The sequence below is a fragment of the Geotrypetes seraphini genome, chromosome 10, assembly GCF_902459505.1.
Source record: "Geotrypetes seraphini chromosome 10, aGeoSer1.1, whole genome shotgun sequence".
Classification (NCBI taxonomy): domain Eukaryota; kingdom Metazoa; phylum Chordata; class Amphibia; order Gymnophiona; family Dermophiidae; genus Geotrypetes; species Geotrypetes seraphini.
The window spans coordinates 144326252-144353219 of record NC_047093.1 but is presented as its reverse complement, the minus strand read 5'-3'; the positions used below and the strand labels follow the sequence as shown (position 1 = coordinate 144353219).

The 26968-nt window shown below is 45.0% G+C and overlaps 1 protein-coding gene across 10 annotated transcripts in view; it reads left to right on the top strand.

Moving 5' to 3' along the window:
- TEAD2 (TEA domain transcription factor 2) overlaps positions 1–24644 on the top strand; it is a 30560-nt gene extending 5916 nt beyond the window's left edge. For 8 of the 10 annotated variants that reach the window (XM_033961757.1, XM_033961753.1, XM_033961756.1 and 5 more), the window contains 11 exons: positions 962–1259; positions 16304–16368; positions 17354–17416; positions 17886–18005; positions 21084–21142; positions 21797–21861; positions 22037–22170; positions 22469–22642; positions 22808–22948; positions 23193–23345; positions 23851–24644. In XM_033961757.1, the coding sequence (XP_033817648.1) occupies positions 1067–1259; positions 16304–16368; positions 17354–17416; positions 17886–18005; positions 21084–21142; positions 21797–21861; positions 22037–22170; positions 22469–22642; positions 22808–22948; positions 23193–23345; positions 23851–23964 (1281 nt within the window). In that variant the 5' untranslated portion in view covers positions 962–1066 and the 3' untranslated portion in view covers positions 23965–24644. The remainder of the gene's footprint in view (positions 1–961; positions 1260–16303; positions 16369–17353; positions 17417–17885; positions 18006–21083; positions 21143–21796; positions 21862–22036; positions 22171–22468; positions 22643–22807; positions 22949–23192; positions 23346–23850) is intronic. The other 2 variants (XM_033961760.1, XM_033961759.1) reach the window with 2 other exon arrangements.
- The last annotated feature ends 2324 nt before the right edge of the window (positions 24645–26968 follow it).

The following is a 26968-nucleotide window of genomic DNA, read 5'->3' as shown; positions in this document are numbered from 1 at the left end:
AATTTAGCACCAGTTCTTGAATCTCCTGGTCCTGTTTGACTTTTAAAGCAAATCTGGACTCTAGGAGATAAACAAGCCTCTTCTCCCTCCCTCCTGAGCTGTGGATCTGGTTCCTCAGAGCAGGAGTTTCACGCCCAGCTTCAGAATCTGACAGTCTCTTACTGACATGACCCGCACTCCTGCTTTCTCCCCTCCTCCTCCTCTCTTTCTCCCCCAGCCCATTTTTTTGACAGGCCTCCTTGTAGAGCTACGAGGCCCACACAGTTTCCAGTCACATTGGTTTTCTCCTTCAACTTTTCCTAGTTGAGGGTCCTCTATGCCCACCTCAGACTGTGTGGATTCTGTCACTGTTTTGGGGTCCCTTGTGATAACCCCTCCATGCACTTGTCACTCTTCCCATGGATTGGATTGACTTTTTTTGATATTCAGCAGTGTACAAAACACAAACAGTTTTAAAAACAATTACACAATTACAATTATTATTAATAAATGGGTGGGTGGGAAGGGATTCTTTTATATATTTTAAGGACTATAAGTAAGATTGTCAAGTGATTTGTTAAAAATTTTCTGATTGATTATTATACACTTGATGTAAGATTTGAAAATTAATAAAGATTTATAAAGAAAACCCCCAAAAAAACCCCAATTACACAGCAATTGTTTTACTTGATAACAACATATCATAAAATAATTCATAAACAAATACCAGACAATTATATATGACTGCAGCTATTTCCAAGACTGGAATGGATGTTGTTCCTGCCTCAGTGGAATTTGAATGCAAAGCCTTGGAGTTGCTAAACCCACATCCAACCCCTGAACTCGGTGATCCCCCTGGCTCTTCCTCTTTCAGTCCCCATAGCTGGGGTGGGGGCGGTCCCATTGGTGGAGAGTTACCTCTGTGAGGAAGGGAAACCTGGTGTCCCTTTTAAACCTTCATGCTTTTGTCTTTGTGTTTCAGGGCCCACCACCTCCCCCATTCCCAAGACCTGGAGGATCCACCCCCCCCTCCCCGCAGTAGCTGCCTCTCCACACCCTCCCTGACTATTTCCTTCTGGCCAGAGAGATGGATCCCAGCGGCTGGAGTGAGGGTGGCAGTTCCACGGAGAGCGCTGGGGACTCCATGGAGAAGAGCTTGGACAGTGAAGCTGAAGGAGTCTGGAGTCCAGACATCGAACAGAGTTTCCAGGAGGCTCTGGCCATTTACCCGCCCTGCGGCCGACGCAAAATCATCTTGTCAGATGAGGGAAAGATGTACGGTATGTGTGTGCAATGATGTTTCTACTTAGACCCCGCTCTTACCTGAGAATATTATAATGCCTCTGTATCGCTTCATGGTGCGTCTTCACCTTGAGTATTGCGTTCAAGTCTGGTCTCCTTATCTCATAAAAGATATAGCAGAATTAGAAAAGGTTGAAAGAAGAGCGACCAATATGATAAAGGGGATGGAACTGCTCTCGTATGAGAAAGACTAAAAAGGTTAGGGCTCTTCAGCTTGGAAAAGAGACGGCTGAGGGGAGATATGATCGAAGTCTACAAAATCCTGAGTGGAGTAGAACGGGTACAAGTGGATCGATTTTTCACTCCGTCAAAAATTACAAAGACTAGGGGACACTCGATGATGTTACAGGGAAATACTTTTAAAACGAGTAGGAAGACATATTTTTTTCAAAGTTAAGGTCTGGAACTTATTGCCAGAGGATGTAGTTAAAGCAGTTAGCGTAGCTGGCTTTACAAAAAGGTTTGGACAAGTTTCTGGAGGAAAAGTCTGTTATTAAGACATGGGGGAAGCTTCTGCTTGCCCTGGATCAGTAGCATGGAATGTTGCTACTCTTTGAGTTTTGGCCAGGTACTTGTGACCTGGATTGGCCACTGTGAGAACGGGCTACTGGACTTGATGGACCATTTGTCTGACCCAGTAAGGCTATTCTTATGGTCTTAAGTTGTTGATTTGAAGCCTTATTTGAATTGCAAAGATCTTCTGGTTGTGTCTCCTTTTGATTTCTGTACTGGGTTTATACTGGTTTACCCTGCTGTCAGTCTGAGACAGCACGGAGGAAGGTGTATTGACTGTGCAACTTTGTTATTACAGTCGTTCCGCGGGCTTCCTATTATTTACTGTAGTCAAAGTCAATAAACCGCACAGGAGAGGCTTCTGGCAGTTAAATCACTTGAGCAGGGCTAACCGCAGATATCAACGACCCAAAACTGGTTAATGTTGCCGAATTAAGCTCTAGATGCTAAATTTAAAGCTGGCTATTTTGTGAACAGTCTAGTGGTGGAGTCGCCACTTATGCAGTTAAATGCCTAAATAACCAGACAAACCACATAAAACAAAGTGCTGTCTTTATCCGGTTTCACTTGGGGGGGGTTTAGGAAATTCTACTTTACGGAGAGGGTAGTGGATGCCTGGAATGCGCTCCCGAGAGAGGTGGTGGAGAGTAAAATTGTGACTGAGTTCAAAGAAGCGTGGGATGAACACAGAGGATTTAGAATCAGAAAATAATATTAAATATTGAACTAGGCCAGTACTGGGCTGACTTGCACGGTCTGTGTCTGGTCGTTCGGTGGAGGATGGGCTGGAGAGGGCTTCAATGGCTGGGAGGGTGTAGATGGGCTGGAGTAAGTCTTAACAGAGATTTCGGCAGTTGGAACCCAAGCACAGTACCGGGTAAAGCTTTGGATTCTTGCCCAGAAATAGCTAAGAAGAAAAAATTTAAAAAAAAAAATTTAAATTTAAATTGAATCAGGTTGGGCAGACTGGATGGACCATTCGGGTCTTTATCTGCCGTCATCTACTATGTATGTTACTATGTTAAGTGCTGAATATCGCACTTAACCACCTAAGACAGTGTTCTTCAACCACCGGTCCATGGACCAGTGCCGGTCCACAGAAATTTCCTGCCGGTCCACAGAGCCAGCACGTGCATCAGGCCCAAAACAGTGTTCTTCAACCGCCGGTCCACGGTGCGATCAATGCGGCGTTATCTTCGAGCCAGCTCCCTCTTCCTAACTGATTCAGTGCACAAAGCCATGGGCATTGGCTCCTATGGGCATCCTGCGCCTGAACCAGAAGCCTTCTCTCTGACGTCGCATCTGAAGGCTTCCAGATGAGGCACGGGACGTGCAAGGTACAATTAGTACTATTATGGGGGCGGGGTGTGGGGTGGAGATTGGGTAGAGATGGGCGGGGTCTGGCCCACGACTTAGCCCCGTGTTTTTCAACCGCCGATCCACGGACCGATGCCGGTCCACAGAATAATTATTTTATTTCTGCTGGTCCATAGGTGTAAAAAGGTTGAAAAACACTGACCTAAGAGACAGCCGGCCCCATAACTCGGATAGTCAATGTCTGTGCTCGGACATGGTTCAGTACTGAATACTCAGGCATAATGTCAGCGGCAGCCCAGAAGCTCTGACCACTTCAGCTGGACATTTTCCCCTTTTTAGATTTCAGATTTTTTTTTAGTGCAGGACTCAACCTTTGAGGAATGAAGTACCTGTAACTCGAGCTGCGCTGTTGGCGCTATATCCTCCATCTAGAGCAGTGGTCTCAAACTCAAACCCTTAGTGGGGCCACATTTTGGATTTGGAGGTACTTGAAGGGCTGCAGAAAAACTAGTTAATGTCTTATTAAAGAAATGACAACTTTGCATGAGGTAAAACTCTTTATAGTTTATAAATCTTTCCTTTAACAGTTAAAGGAAAGATTTATAAACTATAAAGAGTTTTACCTCATGCAAAATTGTCATTAACTATTTTTTCTGCGGCCCTCCAAGTACCCTATTTTTTCTGCAGCCCTCACATTTAAAGTTTAATATCTTTCCTTTCTCAAAACTGACACATTTCAGTCACTATATTGAAAATAAAATCATTTTCCCTACCTTTGTTGTCTGGTGACTTTATTTTTCTGTGCGTTTAACTGTGTTTCCAGGGTCTTCTTGTCCTTTGACTGGTTTTCTCTCCGTCTTCACTTTCTGCCTTGCATCCATCTTTGTTAAAAAGGCATACAGGGACTCAATATAAATACCAGTCAGAAAAGGAATTATGTTGATGAATGTTCATTTGCATCCATCTTTGGCATTAACTTAATATTAAATTTTTCTGCTTTCTTTTCAAAATCTACGTTTCCATGTCTTACCTTTCCTTCTATCTCCCTCTTCTTCTGTCCCTATTTCCATGGTCTGACATCTCTTTCTTTCCTTCCTTTCCCTCCCTCCTTCCTTCCTTTCCCCTGGTCTGGCATCTGTCTCCTTCCCTCCCCCAACTTTTTATTTCTTTCACCCTGCCCCCTTCTTTCTTTCTCTCTCTATCCATGCCCCCATTCTTTCTAAATGTCTGTCTTTCTCTCTCTCTCCGTGCCCCCTTTCTTTCTTTTTTTCTTTCTGCATGTCCGCCCTTCCTCTCTCCATGCCCTTTTCTGTCTGTGTCCCGTTTCCCTTCTTTCTTTCTGTCTCTCTGTTCCCCCTTTCTTTCTTTACTTCTCCCTGCCCTCCCCCAAGCTACCACCATTGGGGAACAGGCTGCCACCGCCGCAATCGGGGAATAGGCCGCCACCGCCGCAATCGGGGAACAAGCTGCCGCCGCCACAATCGGGGAACAGGCCGCCACCATCAGGGAACGAGCTGCCGCCGCCACAATCGGGGAACAGGCCAGTGCCAAGGTCTTAACTCTCTCTGCTTATCTTCCCCAGCGCGGGACCAACCAATTCACGCCACCCAATGTCAATTCTAACATCGGGGAGGAACTTCTGGGACAGCCAGGCAGCGATTGGCTGGCCTGGAACTTCCTCCCCGACATTAGAATTGACGTCGGGTGGCGAGAATTGGTCGGCTCGGAGCTGGGGAAGATATGCAGGGAGAGCTAAGACCTCGGGCGCTGGCCTGTTCCCCGATTGCGGTGGCTTGGGGGAGGGCAGTGGGAAGGGAAGCAGATTGGGGACCCCTGCTTTAGGCAGGAGAGATCGCAGGCCGCAAAATAGTCCCTGGGAGGCCGCGTGTTTGAGACCACTGATCTAGAGCAGTTTGCTGTGTCCCAAAGAGATTCCGGGTGTGCCCCGAAAGAGATGCCAGAATTGTACTTCATTTAGAAAAAATTCCCTTCATAAGTATACACTAGAATAAATGACATGTACGTCACATACTTAAGAGTCAATGTTATGAGTGTCTGTGTGCGTAAGGATACAACCCAGACAAGCATCATTCTTTGACGCGACTGGGCCTTGAAAACTAATGGCAAGTCATTTTAGTTTTATTTTTTATGCAGTAGTTATCCCAATTTCAGCAACAAAGCAACGAAGGTTTGGATGGTCTTATCTTTGCGAACTTGGATTTTCAGCTCTGACAGAAATTAAATCGAAAAAAAAAGGAACGACTGCAAATGGTGGATGATGAAATGCGTGTTTGCTTGTCGACTGTTGTCGCGTTTGGAGTTAATTTGCACTCAAAAACAAGTACATCCATCGCATTGATTAGTAATTCTATTCTGTCTATTTTAGGGGTCCTTTTATTAAGGTATGCGAACCGATTTTGCGTACGCTAAAGATTAGCGCATGCTAAATGCTAAGACATCCATTATATTTGGTTAGCGCATAAAAAGACCACTTAGTTTCACCGTTGTTACAATTACCCATATATAGCTTAATTTAAATAAATAACTCTCAAATTTAAATTTTTGTTGGTCTTGCAATTTTATAATTTCAATTATAATGTGCCATGAAAAATATTTGCTCCATTTAGTGTGTCGGAGCTAAAAAAGTTTGAACTAGAGCATTAAGATTGGAAAATCGGTGAGGTGACCCTCGCGGACGAATCTTTTCTGTAGCGGAGCCAACGTTGGGGAACGCTCTACGGCTGACTTTCTAACATGCTGCCATTTAGAAAGCGCTGAAAAAGACACCTTTTATGTGATAAAGGAGCGATGATATTGATGAAATTGATATGTAATATGGCAACTCTGTTACTTGCGTGTGTTGTAGGTTAGTTTTACTGTTTTAATAATATTGTGCACGTGAATTGTAACCTGCTGTGAACATTGGAAACGGCAGACTATACTTTTTTTTAAGAGTGATGGGGTCCTGCTCTGCTTTTCCCTTTGCCTTAGGGAGGATGAATTGGGAGGGTGAGGCTTTGTTTGCTATCTTGGGCTCAGGTTTACAAAGGCAACTTTGTTAAGTCTAGCTTGATAGCAGCAGCTGGATCTACAAGTAGTCAGAAGGGGAGGGAGGGTTATAAAGAAGAGAGAGTGTGTGTGTGTGAGTGAAGGGGGTGTTGCACAAAAAGTCCACATCTGGAGTTTTGCCCCAAGACCTTCTAGCTATTGTAGATATCATGTTTCCTAGAAATGCAGGGAAGGTTGAAGCCGGGCCCTGCCCTGACTAGGAGAGAAGAGGGCCTGAGCTATTAAGAGTTTTCCCGTTGTGGTTACATGAGAAACAAACTCATATCATGAACTCTCCCCTTCCCGCTCGTCTCCAGCAAAAGTTCTTATTCCCTCAGGGTGTAAGGCAGCTTAACCTCAAGACAGACAGACAGGGAGGCGGCTTCTGGGGACAAGAAGAGCAGATGTAGTCAAAGAAAACCATTAGATTCTGACAGCGCCACGCAGTTCAAGAAGCATCGATGTGTGCTGTTACCTGCAGGGATGACGAATGGGCCATTTTCAAATAATTCCATTTGTTTGAGTAAATGTCTTTTTAAAATTGCCACACACAGATGAAACAGAGTTAAGGATTTATAGAGAGGATGTCCAATTTAGCATTTTTACAGCAAGATTCTTGGGAAGGGTGGTGCTGGGGTAATTATAATACTCCAGTTTAATGATCAACACCATTTGAGGGAAGCACTAGAGGCCTAAAAGTTGATATGGCAGGGAGACAGAAAGAAAGACGGAGAGAAAGAAAGAAGGGGGCAAGGAGACAGAAAGAAAGGGGAGGGAGCAGGGAGAGAGGAAGAAAAAGTTGGGGGGAGGGAATGAGGTCTGGAGGAGAGGAAGCATACAAGAGGCTGAAAGAAGGGAAGAAATTTTGGATGCACAGTCAGAAGAATAAAGTGCAACCAGAGACTCATGAAATCACCAGACAACAAAGGTAGGAAAAATGATTTTATTTTCAATTTAGTGATCAAAATGTGATCGTTTTGAGAATTTATATCTGCTGTCTATATTTTGCTCTATGGCCCCCTTTTACTAAACCGCAATAGTGGTTTTTAGCACAGGGAGCCTATGAGCATCGAGAGCAGCGCAGGGCATTCAGTGCAGCTCCCTGCGCTAAAAATCGCTATCACGGTTTAGTAAAAAGGGAGGGGGTATATTTGTCTATTTTTGTATAGTTGTTACTGAGGTGACATTGCATAAAGTCATCTGCCTTGACCTCTTTGAAAACCCCCGGAATATAAATGATTATTAACATTTTCTCTGCGTACAGTGTGCTTTGTGTTTTTTTAAAATTTTATTATTGGTAGATCATTTTGACTTGGTCATTTTAAAAGTAGTTCACAAGCCCAAAAAGTATGGGCACCCCTGCAGTAGGCTCTTACATATTGGCCTGTCTAGCCCCGGATGGCATAAAGCCCCTCTCCACCATGCGTCCAGGGTCAGGTTTCACAGCTTTCTTGCAACTTCTGGGACTTCTAACCACCTGACTCCTTCTCCCCCCACAACATGACACTCGCCACCCGTTAAGGAAAAATCTTGCTGCTATTCCCTTCCCTCCCAGTGGAAGGTCTGACCCCGCACCATGTTGTGATAGGGACTGGACTGAGGCCTACAGTAGGGTTGCCAGGCAACGATGTCAGCCTTTGGGCCTCCTCCTCATAACTGCCTTTTCTAACTGGGTTTCCTCATTCTTCTCCTTTCTGTGTGTGTGTGTGGGGCTGTTTTTCTGACTCACCCCTCCCTCTTCCAGTCTGCCATATGAATTTCAGTCTGAAAACACTATGTGTATTGGGGAGAATGGGATAAGTTTGGGCATAGTTTCCACAGGCACCGTTGAGGCAAGGGAAAGCACCCCCAGCTCTGTTTCTTTGGTGGGGGAGAGTGTGAGAGGCTAGTGTATCTCGTTTTGTTTAGGATTTTTATGTGTTTAGGGAGGAAGGGAATGCTTACAATATTCCTGATGTTGGTGATATCGCATAGATATCTTGTCCATCATGGCTCCTTTTCCCTCCCTCCATCTGTACACATACATACACACACACACACACTCATTCAGTTCCTCTCTCTGCATCTCCGTCTTTCTCTCTCCTCCCTCCCCTCCTTGTTTCCCCCTCTGCCGTCCTTTCTGTTGCATTGAATGACAGACACACCCAACAGATGCAGCCTTCAGACAACTGATCCCATGAAGTCATGAGCAATGACCTCAGACCGCTGAAGCAGCTGCCAGGCCCCAGGGCATTTTCTTTGTAACACCATTGGCAGTTCCGATTAAAAATCTCTAGGACCGGGTCCATACATTTATGCAGATGACATTTAAATTCTGGCCACCTTTAATACATGGGGAACTCAAGTCATTAGATCCACTCAGCTCTCACCTTTCTCGGATTGCTCATTGGTTATGGCTTAGGGGCTAAGAATGCAACTGAATCCAGAGATATTCTTATGTAGGAATCGACAGTCTGTAGGGCTTATTATCCCCAAGCTACATCACCCCTCACTTCACCCTTAACCACAACTATAAGAACTCCTGTAAAATTCAACTCTTCGCCTTCCCCTCCCTAAAACTATGCAACTCAAAAAAATTCCTCAACAAAACCTACTTGCGCCAAAACCTTCCAATCCGCCAAATTAAACCCTTGGCTAGCCCAAATGGTCCTCAAGGCCTACAACTACCTCGACTTTAGAAAATTACTCAAAACTCACCTATTCCGAGACCAAGATCCTTAATGCCCCTTTTCTATCCTCCTCCTCCCCCCCTTCTGAACTACTCCCCTCCCCCGTCTCCCTCCTCTCCCCCCTACTTCTCTCCTTGCTGTTCGCAACTCTACGTTCAATTTGATATATAACCACTTGTAACTACTCTCTCCTGCTGTTTGCAACTCTATGATCAATTTGATATGTAACCACTTGTAATCTCTGTCTAACTAATGTGAACCGCCTAGAACTCTTCGAGGTATGGCGGTATACAAAAATAAAGTTATTATTATTATTTCATTATCCATTTGTGGGTTCAGATCCCAATCTGCAGCGAGATTAAGGTACTACTACTAATAATTATTTCTGTAGCGCTACCAAACGCATGCAGCGCTGTACAGAGTCATAAAGAGTAAGAAAATAGTCCCTGCTCGAAAGAGCTTACAATCTAAACAGGCAAGACAGACAAACAAGATGTCATGGATACAGTTAAGGGAAACGTTAAGGTACTGGGCGTATTTGCTGGATTCTGGTCTGTCGGTTCGATATCAGCAGTTCGATATCGTTCCTCTAACCAAAACCTTCTCTCAGTTCCTTCCTTGAAGATTATTGGTACTAGAAGGGCAGATATTTTTTCAGTGACAGGTCCCCTATGGTGGAATGCCCTTCCCCAATATATTCGTGATGAAAAAGATCTTTTAATATTTAAAAAATCTTTAAAATCTTATCTATTTAGAGATGCCTTCAATGTTTAAAGCAGATTATGTTTTTTATTTTTTAATAGCTGAGATTTTTTATGTACCCTTACCTATCGTTTTTTCCCAATTTTCTATTTTAAACGAAATATGTAACTTTTAATTTTTCCATCCCAACTACTTGTTTGTTTTAGTCAAATGTTTATTGTTAATTTGTGAAACTCTTTTACCTTATTATATATTGTAATGTACATTGCTTAGTGATTTCAATAGGCGATAAATCAAATTCTGTTAATAAACTTGATAAACTTGATGGTCTTTATCTGCCTTCATGTTTTATGTTTTTTTATTCTAAGGTCTTGATTTTGGTTCTCCTCTTTTTCTGTTAAGGTTTTTATCTTTCTTCGCCTACTCTTCGATCCGTTGGTAGTTCTATCCCCTTGTCAAGTCTCCCTGATTACTTTTTGAAATTCCATGTTTAATGTGGGTCCTATGATCTGGATAATAAAAACAAGTGGAATTGTCCAATAAGAAAAGGTGCAACAAATAAAGATGTCTCTCAACTCATCTGGACAATCAGGTTATCCTTTATTCTTCCAAAAATACTCGACCCGACATGTACATGTTTCGGCCCTACGGCCTGCGTCAGGAGTCTATAAGTAATGTATAAAATCATATAAACACGTATAGAGACATATAAACACTGTAATGATAAGATATATGGTAATAAAAATATTAAACACAATCGAAATGTTAAAGATATTAAAAATATTGAAAAAACAGCAAAATGCATATAAAAGTTTCTTAAACTAATGTAGAACACCATATACTTTAATAAAACGATACATAAATGCAAATATATAATAACTAATATCGTATAAATTTATCATATAAATATCATATAAATTTAAAATCAACCATATCAACAAAAATATCATATAAATTTAAAATCAAACGTAATTTAGATATCACAACCAAGCACTCTGAATATTTTGTATATTATTAATAGAAATCAATATATTATTAAAAGAGAGAGATATATAATCTCTCTCTTTTAATAATATATTGATTTCTATTAATAATATACAAAATATTCAGAGTGCTTGGTTGTGATATCTAAATTACGTTTGATTTTAAATTTATATGATATTTATATGATAAATTTATACGATATTAGTTATTATATATTTGCATTTATGTATCGTTTTATTAAAGTATATGGTGTTCTACATTAGTTTAAGAAACTTTTATATGCATTTTGCTGTTTTTTCAATATTTTTAATATCTTTAACATTTCGATTGTGTTTAATATTTTTATTACCATATATCTTATCATTACAGTGTTTATATGTCTCTATACGTGTTTATATGATTTTATACATTACTTATAGACTCCTGACGCAGGCCGTAGGGCTGAAACATGTACATGTCGGGTCGAGTATTTTTGGAAGAATAAAGGATAACCTGATTGTCCAGATGAGTTGAGAGACATCTTTATTTGTTGCACCTTTTCTTATTGGACAATTCCACTTGTTTTTATTATTCTGTTTTCTGTGGATTTGTTTCCCCTGTGTTTTGCGCTCCTATGATCTGGAATCAGCTTCCCTTTTTATTTTTTTTTTTTAACGAATGGAACCATCCTTACCATCTTTTAAAATGTTGTTAAAGACATATATTTTTTGGGAAACTTTTCATGTGGGACCTTTACATTTAACCAGAGTTGTCATTATTTTGCCATCTCTGCAGGCTTAGATGGGATTATAATAATAATAATAATAACTTTATTTTTGTATACCGCAATACCACAAAACAGTTCAGAGCGGTTTACAGGAGAAGAGACTGTACATATACAGCGAAGTTACAGAGTATCAGTAAAACAATTAAGAGTAGTATACAGGAGATAAGAGCTGTAATTATGCAATGAAGGTACAGAGAATTAGTTATCAAGTGTATGGTATAAACCAGTGGCCGATTACAAAATGATCCGATAACTGTTGCACGGAGGGGGGGGTGCGAACAGTAGCCGTGGAAGAGGGGGGGAAGGGTAGTGAGGGGGGCGAGGTTGAGATTAGTAGTTTGGTTGGGAGGGCGGGAGTTAGAGGAATTTATCAAAGAGGTATGATTTGAGAGATTCCTGAAGGATAGGTAGGTTGGGGCAAGAGAGATGAGGGTGGTCAAGCAGTCATTCCATTTGCCTGCTTGGAAAGAGAGGGTTTTGTCCAAGAATCTTTTGTAGATGCATCCTTTATCTGCTGGGGTCTGGAGTCCAGTGATGCTTTTAGCTTTTTCTTTGACTTTCTCTTGATGTTGGAGCCTTTTGGACAGGTGGAGGGGCATAGTCAAAACAAACGTCTTAAGTCCGTTTTGGGCCTAGGGCGCTAGTTGCCCAAAGTCGGCAGCATCCAAAGTCCCAAAAATACGTCAGATTTTTTTTCCCGAAAATCGTCTGCTTATATGTTCAGCTGTTTGCCGCCAAGTCATCTATCTTTATACCACATTCACAACCAAAAATTTGTCCAAGTCCCAAACGCCCAGAAGGGGCCACCAAAGTGATGGACTGGCCAACCAGACATGGCAACAGGGCACTGCTGTGAACTTCACAAAAAGGGTGCCACATAAACATCTCACCACAACTCCCTTGCAGGTCATGGAGAGACCCCCAAACCTACTATACCAACCTGTCTACCACCCCAATAGCCCTTATGCCTGCAAGTGCCACCTATCTAATCTAATCTTCCATTTGTGAGTTGCGCATACCTATACAGGCTCAAGGCGACAGATCAAAGAGGAAGGGGGCATGGAGAAAAACGAGGAGGGACGTAGAAGTAGGGGGTGCTAAATAGAACTGAAGACAGTTAATTGTCAAAGAGGTGAGTCTTCAGTTTTTTTCTGAAAGTAGTGTAGATTGTTTCTTTCCTGATGGTTTCTGGTAGGTCATTCCAGGTTTTTACACCCAGATAAGTTAGCATAGAGTGGAAAATTCGTTTATAGTAGAGGTATTTTGTGGATGGCAGGTTTAGTTGGATTCTGTTAAGGATTCTTTTTGATGTCGACCTCTGTGATAGTACAGTAGGGTTTGAGGGGGGGGGGGGGTTTGGTGGCTTCATGTTTTTTCACCATGAATGCAGTGGTTAAAGTGGCTTAAGTCACCTTTGTGCAGCTCTACTAGGCTTTCCTGTGCCAGATGCTGATGTTCTGGAGGCAAGTATGTACATTTTTGTTCTGATTTTTAGGGGGGGGGGCAGTGATCACTGGGTGGGGGGTGTTTGGAGGGCTATATTTTGTCCCTGCAGTGGTTATCTGGTCACTTCTAGGCACTTAGACCTGCTTTCAGATCGCCTAAATCACAACGTATAAGTTCCGTCCAGGCAGCCTCATAAAACTTTCGATTATCCCTGCAGGATGACTAAGGTCGGCCCACATCCCACCCTAACCACTCCTCCAAAAACGCCCCTCTCAGCTCTGGGCACACAATGGGATTCAGAGGCCTAAAAAGTCTAAAAACCCATTTCAACTGCCCTTTAGGTCGTCCAAGTGCTGATTTTTTTAGATATATTTCTGTTTCAATTATGAGCCCTTTGTGTTCAGACTTTTATATTATTGATTTGTACTCCAGTGTTATGATTCATTTCCTAAGTGGTAAATCAAATGAAATCAACCTGAGACCTTTGGATTGGATTGGATCTACCACTTGAACATACGTATTAAGCTACTCTCTCTGTCCCAAACAAGCTCACAATCTAATTAAAGCAAACGAAAGACGACATCACTAATATTAAGGAGATATATAATTAAAAGGAAAGGAAAAGAAAGTATAGAACATTGAAGACAGGCAAACAAAACCCAAAGATCCAAGAAAATAAGTATTATGGTCACATTATAAGGAAAAACAGAATAGTTAAACTAACAATATAAATTTATTAATATCAGGAAAATGAGAAAGATTAAATATTAAACTAAAGTAAACTCTAGTTTAAACAGTTCCTAGGTCTAAAGCTTCATTTCAGACCAATCAACAGAACAGACGTCTCAATTTTATCATCCAAGAAAGGCCAGTGCCAGATACAATATTTAGCTAGAGACGTTCGTTAACGGATTTTGGATTGGATGGATCCATAGTGAAGATGAAAAAGAATACCGTAGGTTTCAATAGTTTCCGGAAGGAGAAGTAAGATGTTCCCTCGAAGAAGTCCTGAAGTATGGCATTCCGAAGGCAGGGACCCTTTCTGAAATCCATGGCATGTAGAAGAGACAGGTTGATACTACCACTGTTAACAGAGGTGAATGATGTGGTACATAAGCACATAAGCAATGCCTCTGCCGGGTCAGACCTGAGGTCCATCGTGCCCAGCAGTCCGCTCACGCGGCGGCCCAACAGGTCCAGAACCTGCGTAATAATCCTCTATCTATACCCCTCTATCCCCTTTTCCAACAGGAAATTGTCCAATCCTTTCTTAAACCCCAGTACCGTACTCTGCCCTATTACATCCTCTGGAAGCGCATTCCAGGTGTCCACCACCCGCTGAGTAAAGAAAAACTTCCTAGCATTTGTTTTGAATCTATCCCCTTCTAATTTTTCCGAATGCCCTCTTGTTCTTTTATGTTTTGAAAGTTTGAAGAATCTGTCTCTCTCCACTTTCTCTATGCCCTTCATGATCTTGTAGGTCTCTATCATGTCTCCTCTGAGTCTCCGCTTTTCCAGGGAGAAGAGCTCCAGCTTCTCCAATCTTTCAGTGTATGAAAGGTTTTCCATGCCCTTAATCATTCGTGTCGCTCTCCTCTGGACCCTCTCAAGTATTGCCATATCCTTCTTAAGATGCGGTGACCAATACTGAACACAGTACTCCAGGTGCGGGCGCACCATTGCCCGATACAACGGCAGGATGACTTCTTTCGTTCTGGTCGTAATACCATTTTTAATAATACCCAACATTATGTTCGCCTTCTTCGCGGCTGCTGCGCATTGCGCCGTTGACTTCATTGTTGTATCCACCAGTACACCCAAATCTCTTTCAAGGTTACTTCCCTCTAATACTAATCCCCCCATTTGGTAGCTGAACATCGGGTTCTTTCTCCCTATATGCATGACCTTGCATTTCCCTACATTGAATTTCATCTGCCATTTATTTGCCCACTCCTCCAGTTTGCTTAGGTCTCTTTGTAGGGCCTCACACTCTTCCGTAGTTCTGACCCTTCTACAGAGTTTAGTGTCATCCGCAAATTTTATAACTTCACATTTTGTCCCCGTTTCCAGGTCATTCAGACGCAGTCTCTGTCTCCACCAGTCTCCTGGAAGAGGTGGTGGAGACAGAGACTGTGTCTGAATTCAAGAGGGCCTGGGATAGGCACGTGGGATCTCTTGGAGAGAGAAAGAGATAATGGTTACTGGGGATGGGCAGACTAGATGGGCCATTTGGCCTTTATCTGCCATCATGTTTCTGTTTCTAAGAGTTATTTAAGAGGCTATGGAGTTATTGAAGTCTAAGGAGATGAATGATGCGGAGATAGGATTTTTAAGAGGTGATATACCATTGAAGTCTGTGGGAATGAATGACGTGAGAGAGACATATTAAGAGGGTGAAACCTTTGAAGTTTATGCAGGTAAATGATGTGGAAAGAGAGTTTTAAGATGTGATGCCATTGAAGTGTATTTATTTGTTTATTTCTATTTCTATTCCATCCTCCCGGAAGCTCAGAACAGGTTACAAAAATAACATTCAGAAGAGTAAATTAAGCATTCAACAGTGAATCAAGGATATGACTGGTGTAGAGGACAGTGCCAGATTTAGACTTGGTGAGGCCCCTTGGTAATAAGAACATAAGAACATAAGCAGTGCCTCTGCCAGGTCAGACCACAGGTCCATCCCGCCCAGCAGTCCGCTCCCGCGGCGGCCCAAACAGGTCACGACCTGTCTGTATCACCAGAAGGGGCTCCCTTGCCACCTTGGTTTCTCATTTAAGTTATTGATGCCCCTGTATAAGACTGGTGAGACCTCATTTAGAATATTTTGTACAGTTCTGGAGGCTGCACCTTCAAAAAGATATAAAAAGGATGGAGTCAGTCCAGAGGAAGGCTACTCAAATGGTGTGTGGTCTTCATCATAAGGCGTATGAGGACAGACTTAAAAGATCTCAATCTGTATACTTTGAAGGAAAGGCGGGAGACGGGGAAATGTGATAGAGACGTTTAAATACCTACATGGTGTAAATGCGCATGAGCCAAGTATCTTTCATTTGAAAGGAAGCTCTGGAATGAGAGGGCATAGGATGAAGTTTAGAGGTGATAGGCACCGGAGTAATCTAAGAAAATACTTTTTTACAGAAAGGGTGGTAAGCAGAGTGGGCAGACTTGATGGGCTGTAGCCCTTTTCTGCCGTCATCTTCTATGTTTAGATGTGTGGAACAGTCTCCCAGAAGAGGTGGTGGAGACAGAGACTGTGTCTGAATTCAAGAAAGCCTGGGATAGACACATGGGATCTCTTAGAGAGAGGAAGAGATAATGGTTACTGCGGTTGGGTAAATTGGATCGGCCATTTGGCCTTTATCTGACATCATGTTTCTATATCATGTTCCCTAGAAACAATATGCAACTGGAATTTTTAAAAATAATTTTAGCGTACATTGATATATATAAATAATTCTGACAAAATTAGTAATTTGGATCACTTTTATTAATATACGTAATGAATTTAGGGTGATTGATGCCTTTCAGGTTTTTCTCCATCCCTTTCCCTCTGTCTGAAACCTCCTTCTCTTTTCAGGCCGCAATGAGCTGATAGCACGGTACATTAAGCTCCGGACAGGGAAGACACGCACAAGAAAACAGGTATAAGAGCAAGGACTGGAGTTGCCTCGGGTTCCTTTGCCTCATCCAATTTGGCTTGCAGAGTCAGGGCACCATTCCTGGGTCTTCCTCTCAGTGAGTCTCTCTACCATGGCCGTGAGGAGATAACATTACTGGGGAACTTTCAAACAAAGGCAGTGGGGTCATGGGGCCTCATGGCAAAGGGGGGGGGGGGGAGGGAGGGAACGCTGCAATGTACATTAATCTGCATTAGTCTTGGAAAGTCCCAGGCCCTGATGTCTATCTCTCTCTCTGTAATACCAGCTTACTTCATCCCAAGGAGCTCCAAACTTCTACTGAAGAAAGCTGTCAGCATCTGCACACCGCCAGACTCCGGTGCTTGCCTGGGGCAGGAAGGACCCTCCAGCAGCCTTCCCTCCAAACACCCACACCTTCATCCCTTAATGTTTGACCAGTTGTATAACACAGAGTAGCCCCAGATTTACACTGGATTTTCCTACCCCCCCTTTTATTTTCATGAAATGTATCCCATTCTTTTCCCTTTTGTAGCATGTATTACCAGTTATTTGTTGTCTTTTACCCATGTTACTTATATTTTTTAAAAATTTTTCTTTTACTATAAATTTTGTACAGTGTACACTGCTTTGGTAATAAAAGCGGTATATCAAGCTTAAATAAACTTGAAACTTGGCTACTGAAAAAAAGTCCAACAAGGCATCCTCTTTTCTCTCACCCCCACTATCTCCCCCTCACTTCACCTCTGCTACCTACTCTGTTTTTCTGGGCCTAACTCTCTAACCCCCTCAGCCATGTTGACAGCTTTAGCTCCTTGGTCTGGAGCCCTGAATCACCGTGAGAGACCCTCAGAGTCGGAGGGGTGGATGGGGAGGGGGCAGTAATGTGACGTGAGCATGCAAGGGGACAAGAAAGGCCGTGACCTTTGTGATACCTGCTGTCTTGAATAATTCTTTTCCTCTCTCTGTGTCCCCTCCCCCCCTCCCCCAAGGTGTCCAGTCACATTCAGGTTTTGGCTCGCAGGAAGTCACGGGAGATTCAATCCAAGCTGAAGGTCGGTAGCTCTTGGGGTCCTTCTGCACCTGCTGTCCCTACTCAGCTATTGTCCACCCACACTGTCTGGGCTCAGGGAGGAGCTGCCCACATGTTTCAACATGTCCCTGGCACAGGAACGTGTTTGAGGCAAAGCCAGGCCACAAAGGAATTATAGAAAAACCTGGCAGACACAGCGATGCTGGTGCACCGTCACTCACTGATCGTGTGCTCTGTTAACAATGTGACCCCTGAAAAGAAACTGAAGATTACCCAAAACAAGAGAAAATAAACTGTGCTGCCAACGACATGGGGAATGGAATGAAATGAACATTTTTGGGCTGCCCATCCTTCTTCAATGCTCTGACTGCAGGCCCTTGTGTATTTTTCTCCGAGGCTTCCGAGTCTGGGTCGGAGATGCAGGGGCTTAGATCCCAGACGTCTCAGCCACTGGACCCATCAGTGTAACGTTTGCTCTCTCTGTCTTTCAGGACCAGGCTGTTAAAGACACAGTTCTCCAGAGCATGTCGTCCATACCCTCTGCCACGGGTATCCAGAACAAACTGGGAATATCCAACCTCACCAAACCCCCGTTTCCTCCTACCACTGGGGTAAGTCATAGACCGTGCCTGCCACTTCCTGTTTACTTCCCTCATCCCTTTAGAGAGCAAATGCACTGGGCCTTGCAATGAAGAGGGTCACGTGTGAGTTTAGACTTGTAACGCTATGCTCCCATCCCCATCACCCCATGGCTGTGTGGCCCTCATGCCTATTAATTACCCTCCCCACGCTTACTTAAATTCATCAGAGTTGCCCCAGATTACACAGGCTGATGGGGCGCGGTTGGACCGCCCTCTTACATTGCTAGAGGCTCGTAGCGCGTTGCGTTCTATGAAGCTTGGTAAATCACCTGGGTTGGACGGTTTTACTGTCCGGTACTACAAACGTTTTCAAGATCTGCTACTGCCTCCTTTATTGCGGTTTCTTAACTCGTTGCAAGGGAATAGTACCCTCCCTTACTTTATGCGCTTGGCGGGAGTGACGGTGTTAGCTAAGGAGGGGAAGGATCCCCTCCAATGTGCTTCCTACAGGCCGATATCCTTGCTGGGGGTTGATACTAAGATCTTCACGTGAATTTTGGCGGACCGATTGATGAGTTGGATCCCTCGGCTGATCCATCCAGATCAGTCGGGCTTTGTGGTAGGCAGACAGGTAGGTGATAATACTCGTAGGGTCTATAACTTATATGATAGGGCGAGGGGGGGGGGGGGCGAGAAACGGTGTTTTTATCTATCGATGCTGAGAAGGCATTCGATAGGGTAGCTTGGCCCTTTTTATTTCGGGTCCTAGAATCAGTGGGGTTGGGCCCACGCATGCGGGACTGGATTCGGGTCTTGTACAGTGGCCCTTTGAGCTGCATTAAGGTGAAAGGTGGTTATTCGGAGACTTTCTCTCTGGCAAGGGGCACACGTCAGGGGTGCCCGCTCTTCCCGCTCCTTTTTGCTTTGACGGTAGAACCCCTGGCGCAGCGAGTGAGGATGAATCAGGATATTAAGGGGGTTATGGTGCCGGGAGGGGACTTTAAGTTGGCCTTGTTTGCGGATGATATTCTGTTCACGGTGGAAGAACCTGCGACCTCCCTGCCAGCTATATTGAGGGAGTTGGACATTTATGGTGGGGTGTCGGGTTTTCGGGTCAATGTTAGTAAATCAGAGCTCCTCAACATTAACTTGCCTGAGGACCGGGTGTCCCATTTCCGAGCTCGATATCCGTTTCGGTGGGTTCAGCGCTCTTTGCGATATCTCGGCGTTTATTTTGGACCGCCGGGTGTGGATTTATATGACCTTAACTTTCCCCCGCTCTTTCGTCGTATTCGCCAAGATTTGCTTAATTGGAAAGATCTGTATTTCTCTTGGTTGGGCCGGGTGGCCATTGTGAAGATGATGATTTTGCCCCGTTTGTTGTTTTTATTCCAAGTATTGCCTCTTTGGGTGGGTAGAAAAACGCTAGAGGGAGTTCAAAGACAAATCTTTAATTTTATTTGGGCTGGTAGGCGGCCGAGGGTGAGTAGGAAGGTCCTATGTATGGGGAGAGGGGATGGAGGGCTGGGGGTCCCAGATGTGGTGAAATATTATCAGGCAGCTCAGTTGCGCGCCCTCTTAGAATGACAGGCGCAGACGCCGAAACTGTGGGTGGAAATTGAGCAAAATTTAAGTGATGGGGTGCCTTTGTTACATAGGCTGTGGGTACCTGGTAGGGCGCGACTGGTAGGGGGGGTATCCTCAGTAGTGACTTCCTTGAGGGTATGGAATCAGACCCGAGCTTGTTTATTGGGGAGTAGGCGGCATTCCTGGTATACTCCGTTGAGACACAACCCTGACTTTCCACCGGGAAGGGATGGGGGAGTGTTTGCAGACTGGGAGGCACGGGGTTTGGTGTGTGTGGGACAGTTGTGGGACCCGGTCCAGGGAGGTGTTAGACCCTTTACAGAACTCAGGGGTAAGTTTGGGTTCGGTATGCGGGATCTGTTCCCCTACTTACAGGTTTTGCTTTATATTAGGACCTCGGGTCTCCTGGGTGACTTGAGGGGTGGTAAGATGCCCTTTGAGCTGCTATTGGGTCCTGTGCTTCGGAAGGGAGCTCTCTCTGCAATATATAGGTGCCTTAATGATAGGGGGGCCTCCCTTCCCTACATGAGGGCCTGGGTTCGGTTATTCCCTGGGATACTTGGGGTGACATATGGTCAGAGATCTCCTTGGCGGGGATTTCTGCTTTGCTGATTGAGAATGGTTACAAGGTTCTCTTTCGGTGGTACTATACCCCTCAGGTTGTGGCTCGTTGGCGGGGAGGTGCGAGTGTTCTGTGTTGGAGGGGCTGTGGGGAAGTGGGTACCTATTTTCATATGTGGTGGCAGTGTGGGCAGGTGTGTGGCTTCTGGACTGAGGTCTTTGATCGGGTGTCCCGGATCTTAGATGTCCATATACCGGCCGATTGGCGACACGCCTTGTTGTTTTGGCATCAATTGGATCTGGCTGGGGGTGACTCTTTGTTCTGTAAGTTGACATTCACTGCTGCTCGATTGGCCATTGCCTCTTTGTGGAATCAGGCGCTCTCTCCCACGTGGGGCCTGGTGGAGCAACGTTTGCTTACTTGGCAGAATCTTTATCATTTAACGGCCTTACGGCATGGTAAACTACATGGTTATGCTCATGTGTGGCGCAATTTTCGGGCTTCTGTGGGGATCTATGGTAGGGGTGGTCAGGGGCTTTGAGTTTGTCTGGGGGTTGGAATAGATGGGCGATGCTTGGGGGGATCACATACCCATATTCCTTTTCAATCTTTGGTATCTGTTTGGAATTGATTATCTCTCAACCATATAGAGAGTTGTGGGTATTGTGCTTTGTCCCTGGGGGGTGGGAGGGGGGATATTGGCAGTGCTTTGGGGGGTATTCTAGATTGTTTTATTAGTTTGAAGGACTTGCACATGTCTATGCTGTTGATTTTAATTCTATGTGCTCTTTTGGAGTGTGGTATTCAGCTCTATGTATTTTTGTTTTTGCCTTTCATGTGCAATTGTTCTGTACTGTTTGGAGTGTTTAATAAAAGCTTTTCAATTGAAAAAAAAATTACCCTCCCCACAGTTCCTGGCGCACTTAAACACCAAACTAATCCACCAATTTTTATTGCAGTCAATGGAATTCTATCCCTTTTGGCATGGAGGTGTCGTGCAGCCCCCTCTCACCCAGGAGTAAGTACACCCCCCCCTCTCTTGCCTGATTGTGAGTTCCAAGTTTTTTCAGGATTTACCGTCCCACTCAATTGGTTAAAACCTTCTAGGCGGTTTACAATTCTAATGAAAAAAGGGGGATTTGTGCAATATGTAGAGACATGGCCCTTATAAAAGCTTTACCTCAAATCGCTCACCTCTTAAAATTTTCGGGCGATTCATAAATCAGTTCAAAAACCTGAACAAAGATCTCAGCGGCTACACTTGAAGACGTCAACTTAGATGTGAGGTCAACGTAGCCAGGCCTCCTCATCAGTCTTAAGTAATAATCATAATCCAGCATTTCACAATAACTTTAGATGCATAAATAGAACGTAGCGAGAGATTTTTACTCATCTCATATAATCTACTCGAGGCTCTGACATGAATTCACCTTTCGCTTCGTGCTGTGTCAAGGAGCTTCCCCTAAGAAGACTTCGCCATCACTTCCCAAAGTTCAAAATGGCCAAACAGAGGGACATGACAGTGGAGGGAAGGACTGCAATAATTTATCCCCTCCCAGCTATGCCACGCTTTTCATGCTCTCCGTTGACTAGTGATGATGTCTTCTTGGCGCTGACAGGGGAAGTGCTGGATCCCCGCTGACGGTTCTTTCTTGGTTTTCTTCTCCTGCAGCATGAAGCCATTCACTCAGGCGCCCTACCCCATGCAGCCTCCTGTAACCTCTCCTGCTGTTCCAGGTATGCTGTGGACACTGCCTTCTCTTCTCTCCATGGGTTGAGCTCTGGATTCCGCAGGGTTCCTGGGGGTGGGGTGGGGGGAGGGCATCCCACACTGGGTATACTGGAAGTCAGTGGGTTGGTGAAAACTCTGGGGTGGTGAATGCTGATCAGTATGGGTGCGTTTTGCCTGCAGGCTACAATACCACTCCCGCCAGCCTCTCTCCTGTGTCCAATGGCCCCACGTGGCAAGGATGGTCTATTGGCACAGCCAAGCTGCAGTTGCTTGAGTTTTCTGCATTCATGGAGCAGCAGGGAGAAACTGACGCAGTGAGTGACCCCTTGACCCTCTGTCTGGTGTAGTGAGTGACTCATTTCCCCCTTTGTCTGGTGCAATGAGTGACCTCTTTGCCCTCTCTGTCCACTGCAGTGTGTGACCCCCCTTGCCCCCTCTGTCCAGTAGTGAGCAGACAACCCCCCTCTCCTTCCATCCACTGCAGTGAGTGACCTCTGTTCCTTCCACTATCTTACTGAGTAACACAGTGCCCTTTCTGTAGTCACTTGTCTTGTGACCCCTGCTCTCTCCTTCCTATCCCCCCTACTCATTTGCTCTTTTCTCCTACCCTAGTACAATCGACACCTCTTTGTCCACATCAGCCAGGGCAGTCCCACGTACAGCGGCACAGTGCTAGAGTCCGTGGACGTCCGACAGATCTATGACAAGTTCCCTGAAAAAAAGGGGGGGCTGAAGGACCTCTACGAGAGGGGGCCCGTTGGTGCATTCTTCCTTGTCAAGTTCTGGGTGAGTTCCGCCATCACATCCTTGTCTGTTTTTCCATTTCTGCTCTCTTCTTGCACAGATGGCTGTAGTAATTATCTACTGGGGTCACATTCTCGGGAGTTGCTGCTGTCAGAGGGACAAAGTAGATGAGAAGTTATTTTTCACATGCTCTCTCTGTTAAAATAGGCCGACTTGAACACAGGGGTTCCAGACGAGCCTGGGGTCTTCTATGGGGTGACCAGCCAGTATGAGGGTCCCGAGAATATGACCATAACCTGCTCCTCTAAAGTCTGCTCATTCGGAAAGCAAGTAGTAGAGAAGGTGGAGGTGAGAAAGCACCTGGGCCATGCGGCTTCCCAAAGGCTCCGATACCTAGGAGAAAGGGTGGGGGTGAGATTGCTTACTTAATAACTGGGAGGCAATCAGCCAGAGAACTCATCTTCCCTCCTCCACCAGGAATGTGGCTGCTGCTATCGCTCCATTTCCCCTTTCCTCACTCCCTCTTTCCAACCAGTTCCCCCTTCTACTCTAGGAATCCCAGTCCTCCTACTCTGCTGTGTCTCTCTTATAGACGGAGTACGCCAGGTTTGAGAATGGACGCTTCATGTACCGTATGCTTCGCTCCCCCATGTGCGAATACCTCATCAATTTCATTCACAAGCTGAAGCAGCTGCCGGAGAAATACATGATGAATAGTGTGCTGGAAAACTTCACTATCTTGCAGGTACCCACTCTCCACCCCTCCTCTATGACACTTCCCTCTCCACCCGCCATCCTTCCTCTCTGTCATGCCACTCTCCTTTTCACACTACAAATGCCATTCTTCATCTCTAACATCCGTCCTCTACCCTCATCCTTTCTCTTTTACTCACCCTCCATCCTTTTTCTCTTTCACCCACCTCCGCCCTCTATCCTTCTCCATCACCTGTCTCCACCTTCAACCCCTCTCCACCCTTCATCTTTCTTCTCTGACACCCATTCTATGCCCTCTATCCTTTCTCTCTGACACCTGCTCTCCACCCTCCATCCTTCTTCTCTGTCATGATCTCCATCCTTTTTGTTACTCACTCTATACCCTCCAACCTTCCTACTCTCCACCCTTCCTGTCTAACACTTAGTCTTCACCCTCCATGCTAACTCCCTTAACCAGCCCTCCCCTTCCTCTAGAGGCCTTTCAATATGCTCCTTCTCTCAAGTACAGGGTAAACACGTCTCTCCTCTCTCAACAGGTGGTCACAAATCGAGATACAGAAGAGCTTTTGCTGTGTGTGGCTTATGTCTTTGAGGTCTCCACCAGTGAGCGTGGCACACAATATCACACCTACCGGCTCGTGAAGGAATAAACTCTATGTTCTGGATAGTCAAACCCCCTCTAGATAGCCAGGGGCTATCCAGCAGAACTGATACACTGGTGTGAATTTCAGAACAGAAGGAGGAATCAGCAGCCTGTGATTGAGGGGGAAAGGTTTAGCTTCATCATCTAGATGTCTCCTCACCTCTGCTATTCCACAGGCCCTCACACAAAGCCAGTCTCCTAGCTTATCCCAAAGAGAGTTTACAGTTTATTTCAAGCCCGAAATAACACATAGTCCGGTGAGCGGGTCTTCCTCAGAGTGGCTTCTGTCTAATACAGCCACCACCATACCCAGTGCTACTCACTATGGGATCACCACTGAGGACGGGGGTAGCAGCTCTGGGAAGGGATCAGTAAAGAGCTTTCCTCCTTCTGTGTACTCCAGCACCCTTTCTCGAGAAATGGTGGATTGTAGCAGGATACGGTGTGTGCCTGTGGCTGTGGCTGTGGCTGGACTCGCATGGTGTGAGCAAATAAAAGTGGACAGAGCACCCTGGACCTGTGTGGGAAGGTCACAAGGCTCCCTGGGCATATGAGCCACCGGACATACTAGGTAAGGCAGTAACCTGCCAGGGGTCTCCATAAAGGAGCATCGAATCCATGTGCCATCCACAGCACACTTAGAGTGATTTACCAGCAAACAATAAATTGTTTTTTTTAAGAGCCCTAGAAATGTTTTGTTTAAGGTTTATCCACTGATGTGTCCAGTTATTTGACGCAGAGCTGCCAAGTTACCCATTCCAGGAGGGAGACGGTTTGGCCAGTCCTGGTTTTAAACTTGCATCCCAAAGCACTGTGGGATTTGTAGTCCATCATTCTATCCATTGAAATCAGTGCTGCAGGTCCCATAATGCACCAGGGTGAGGTTGGCAGAAATCCAGGGCCTGTCAAAAAACATCTTCGTGGAAAGGTTACTTACTTGGCAGCTCTCCTCCTTTGGTAAATCTGGGGAAGACAGGAGTGTTTAGAAAAAAACCCACCACGCTCATTCCAGTGCAGAATCACAGATCAGGACCGCAGCAGGAGAGAGACTGCACAGCAAGACGGGCAATGGAAACTCAGCGTTACTGTGAAAGGGGCAGATGTAGGATTTGGGAACAGGTTGCCCACTGAATCTTGCTTTGCAGAAAAGGGTTGATCTATTCTAGTGCATGCTGGGTCTTGTGTTTCTTAGGGAATGCGATGGGGTAAACCCCAGGACTGGATTGACCCTGTCCTGTGAATCTGGATCCAGTTGGAAGCGGAGTATCTTGGCAGCTCTGGGCTTTGAGATCTGGGCCCTTAGCGACAGGATGGTAGGAGCAATCTTGCCTTGCAGCTCAGAAACCCCTGGAGACTGGAGAGCAGGGGATGGGCAACCCCACATTAAGCAGGAGAAGGCTCCTGTTTGGTCCGGGTCTTTGGAGCCTTCAACATTTGGCATCCCCTAGCGTAGGCCATGGGTAGTCAATTCCGGTCCTTGAGAGCCACAGGCGGGTCATGTTTTCAGGATATCCACAATGAATATGTATCCTTGAGATACACATCTATCTCATGCGTATTTATTGTGGATATCCTGAAAACCTGACCTTCCTGTGGTTCTTGAGGACCAGAATTGCCTAGCCCTGCCCTAGGCATTGCCCGGGGACTTTTTAATACATAGGAATAAAGCATTAAAATAGTATATTGATGTCATGGATGAAATAGTACATGCTTTAATTCCTCCTCATGCTGGTTTCTTTCTTAATGCTGCTGAAGGTGTTTTAAAAACTTTCCCTTTACCTGGATCCCACAGCCAGAGATGAAGCCAGTCCTGGATTTTTAACAGCCCCTCCCTGGTGCATTATGGGAGCCGCAGCACTGATGGTGATGGGTAAAATCAGGAGTTGCAAAGCAGGGAGAATCGAAGCTAGAGGTTCAGGACTTGATCTGGCCAAATTTCCCTCTTTGAGCAGGGTACCTTGACAGCTCTGCCCATGTTTTAATGAGGAAGCAGCGTCTCCTCGCCTGCAAGTCCTAGGCGGGTTGATATAATCCATTTCCACTATTTTGCTAACATTCCCGGGGTGGAGGATGCTGCCCACCTGTGAAGGGGAGATGCAGGGCCATTAAGGCTAGGGCCCTTTTGGAAAATCTGGACCCCCTAGCCCCACCCCCACTGCCTGCTCTTGAGAAGGGAGGAAATCGGCACAAACGCTACGTGATGACATCACGCACACATGCCCATGACTTTATTGCATGGCGGCCACGCATGCGAGGACTTCCTGCCCGACAGCTTTTCCAAAACCCAAAGTGCCAGGTTTTGAAAAGCCATCCAGATCCCCAGACATGTCCGGGGAAATCCAAAAGTCTGGTAATCCTATCCCTGAGCCACCCCTGTTGGGGGGGTGGAGGGCAAATGGCTTAATGTTTCTTGGTCAATGTTGAGACCTCCTTGTAATTTTCCCAACTGTTCTTATTTATATATAGTATCTTTTAACAGACCCTCAGAAATGCCACCAGCCACTCAAATGCATATCATAGTGGTTGGATTTATACATTAATTCCTCACCGAGTCAATCCAACTATTTTTTAAATTTTTTATATTGATGATTTTCAAAAAGTGCATCCGTGCATAGATAAAACTTTTTATAAATATAAAGCTAATACTTAGCTTAGCTTAGGTGGTCCATTCTAAGGGATCCTGTCACCGACATGTTTCACCCTGCTCGGGTTTCATCAGGGTTGTAATCCCTCAGAGTTGGTTTCCCGCAACGCGACCACTCCCAAGATTTCAAAAAAATTACAAGGAAGTCTCAACATTGACCAACCTTTCATAATTTCTGTTGATACGTATTTCCCATCTAAATAGACTTTCTTGACTAAATAATTTACATCAATTAATGTTTCTTGGGACATCAACACCGTGGTCAATCCTGGGGAGGTTAACATAGTCTCCCTCACACATATCCCTAGCACCTACTCCCTCAGTCCTAGGGTTACCATATGGCTCCAGAAAAAAAGAGGACGGATTG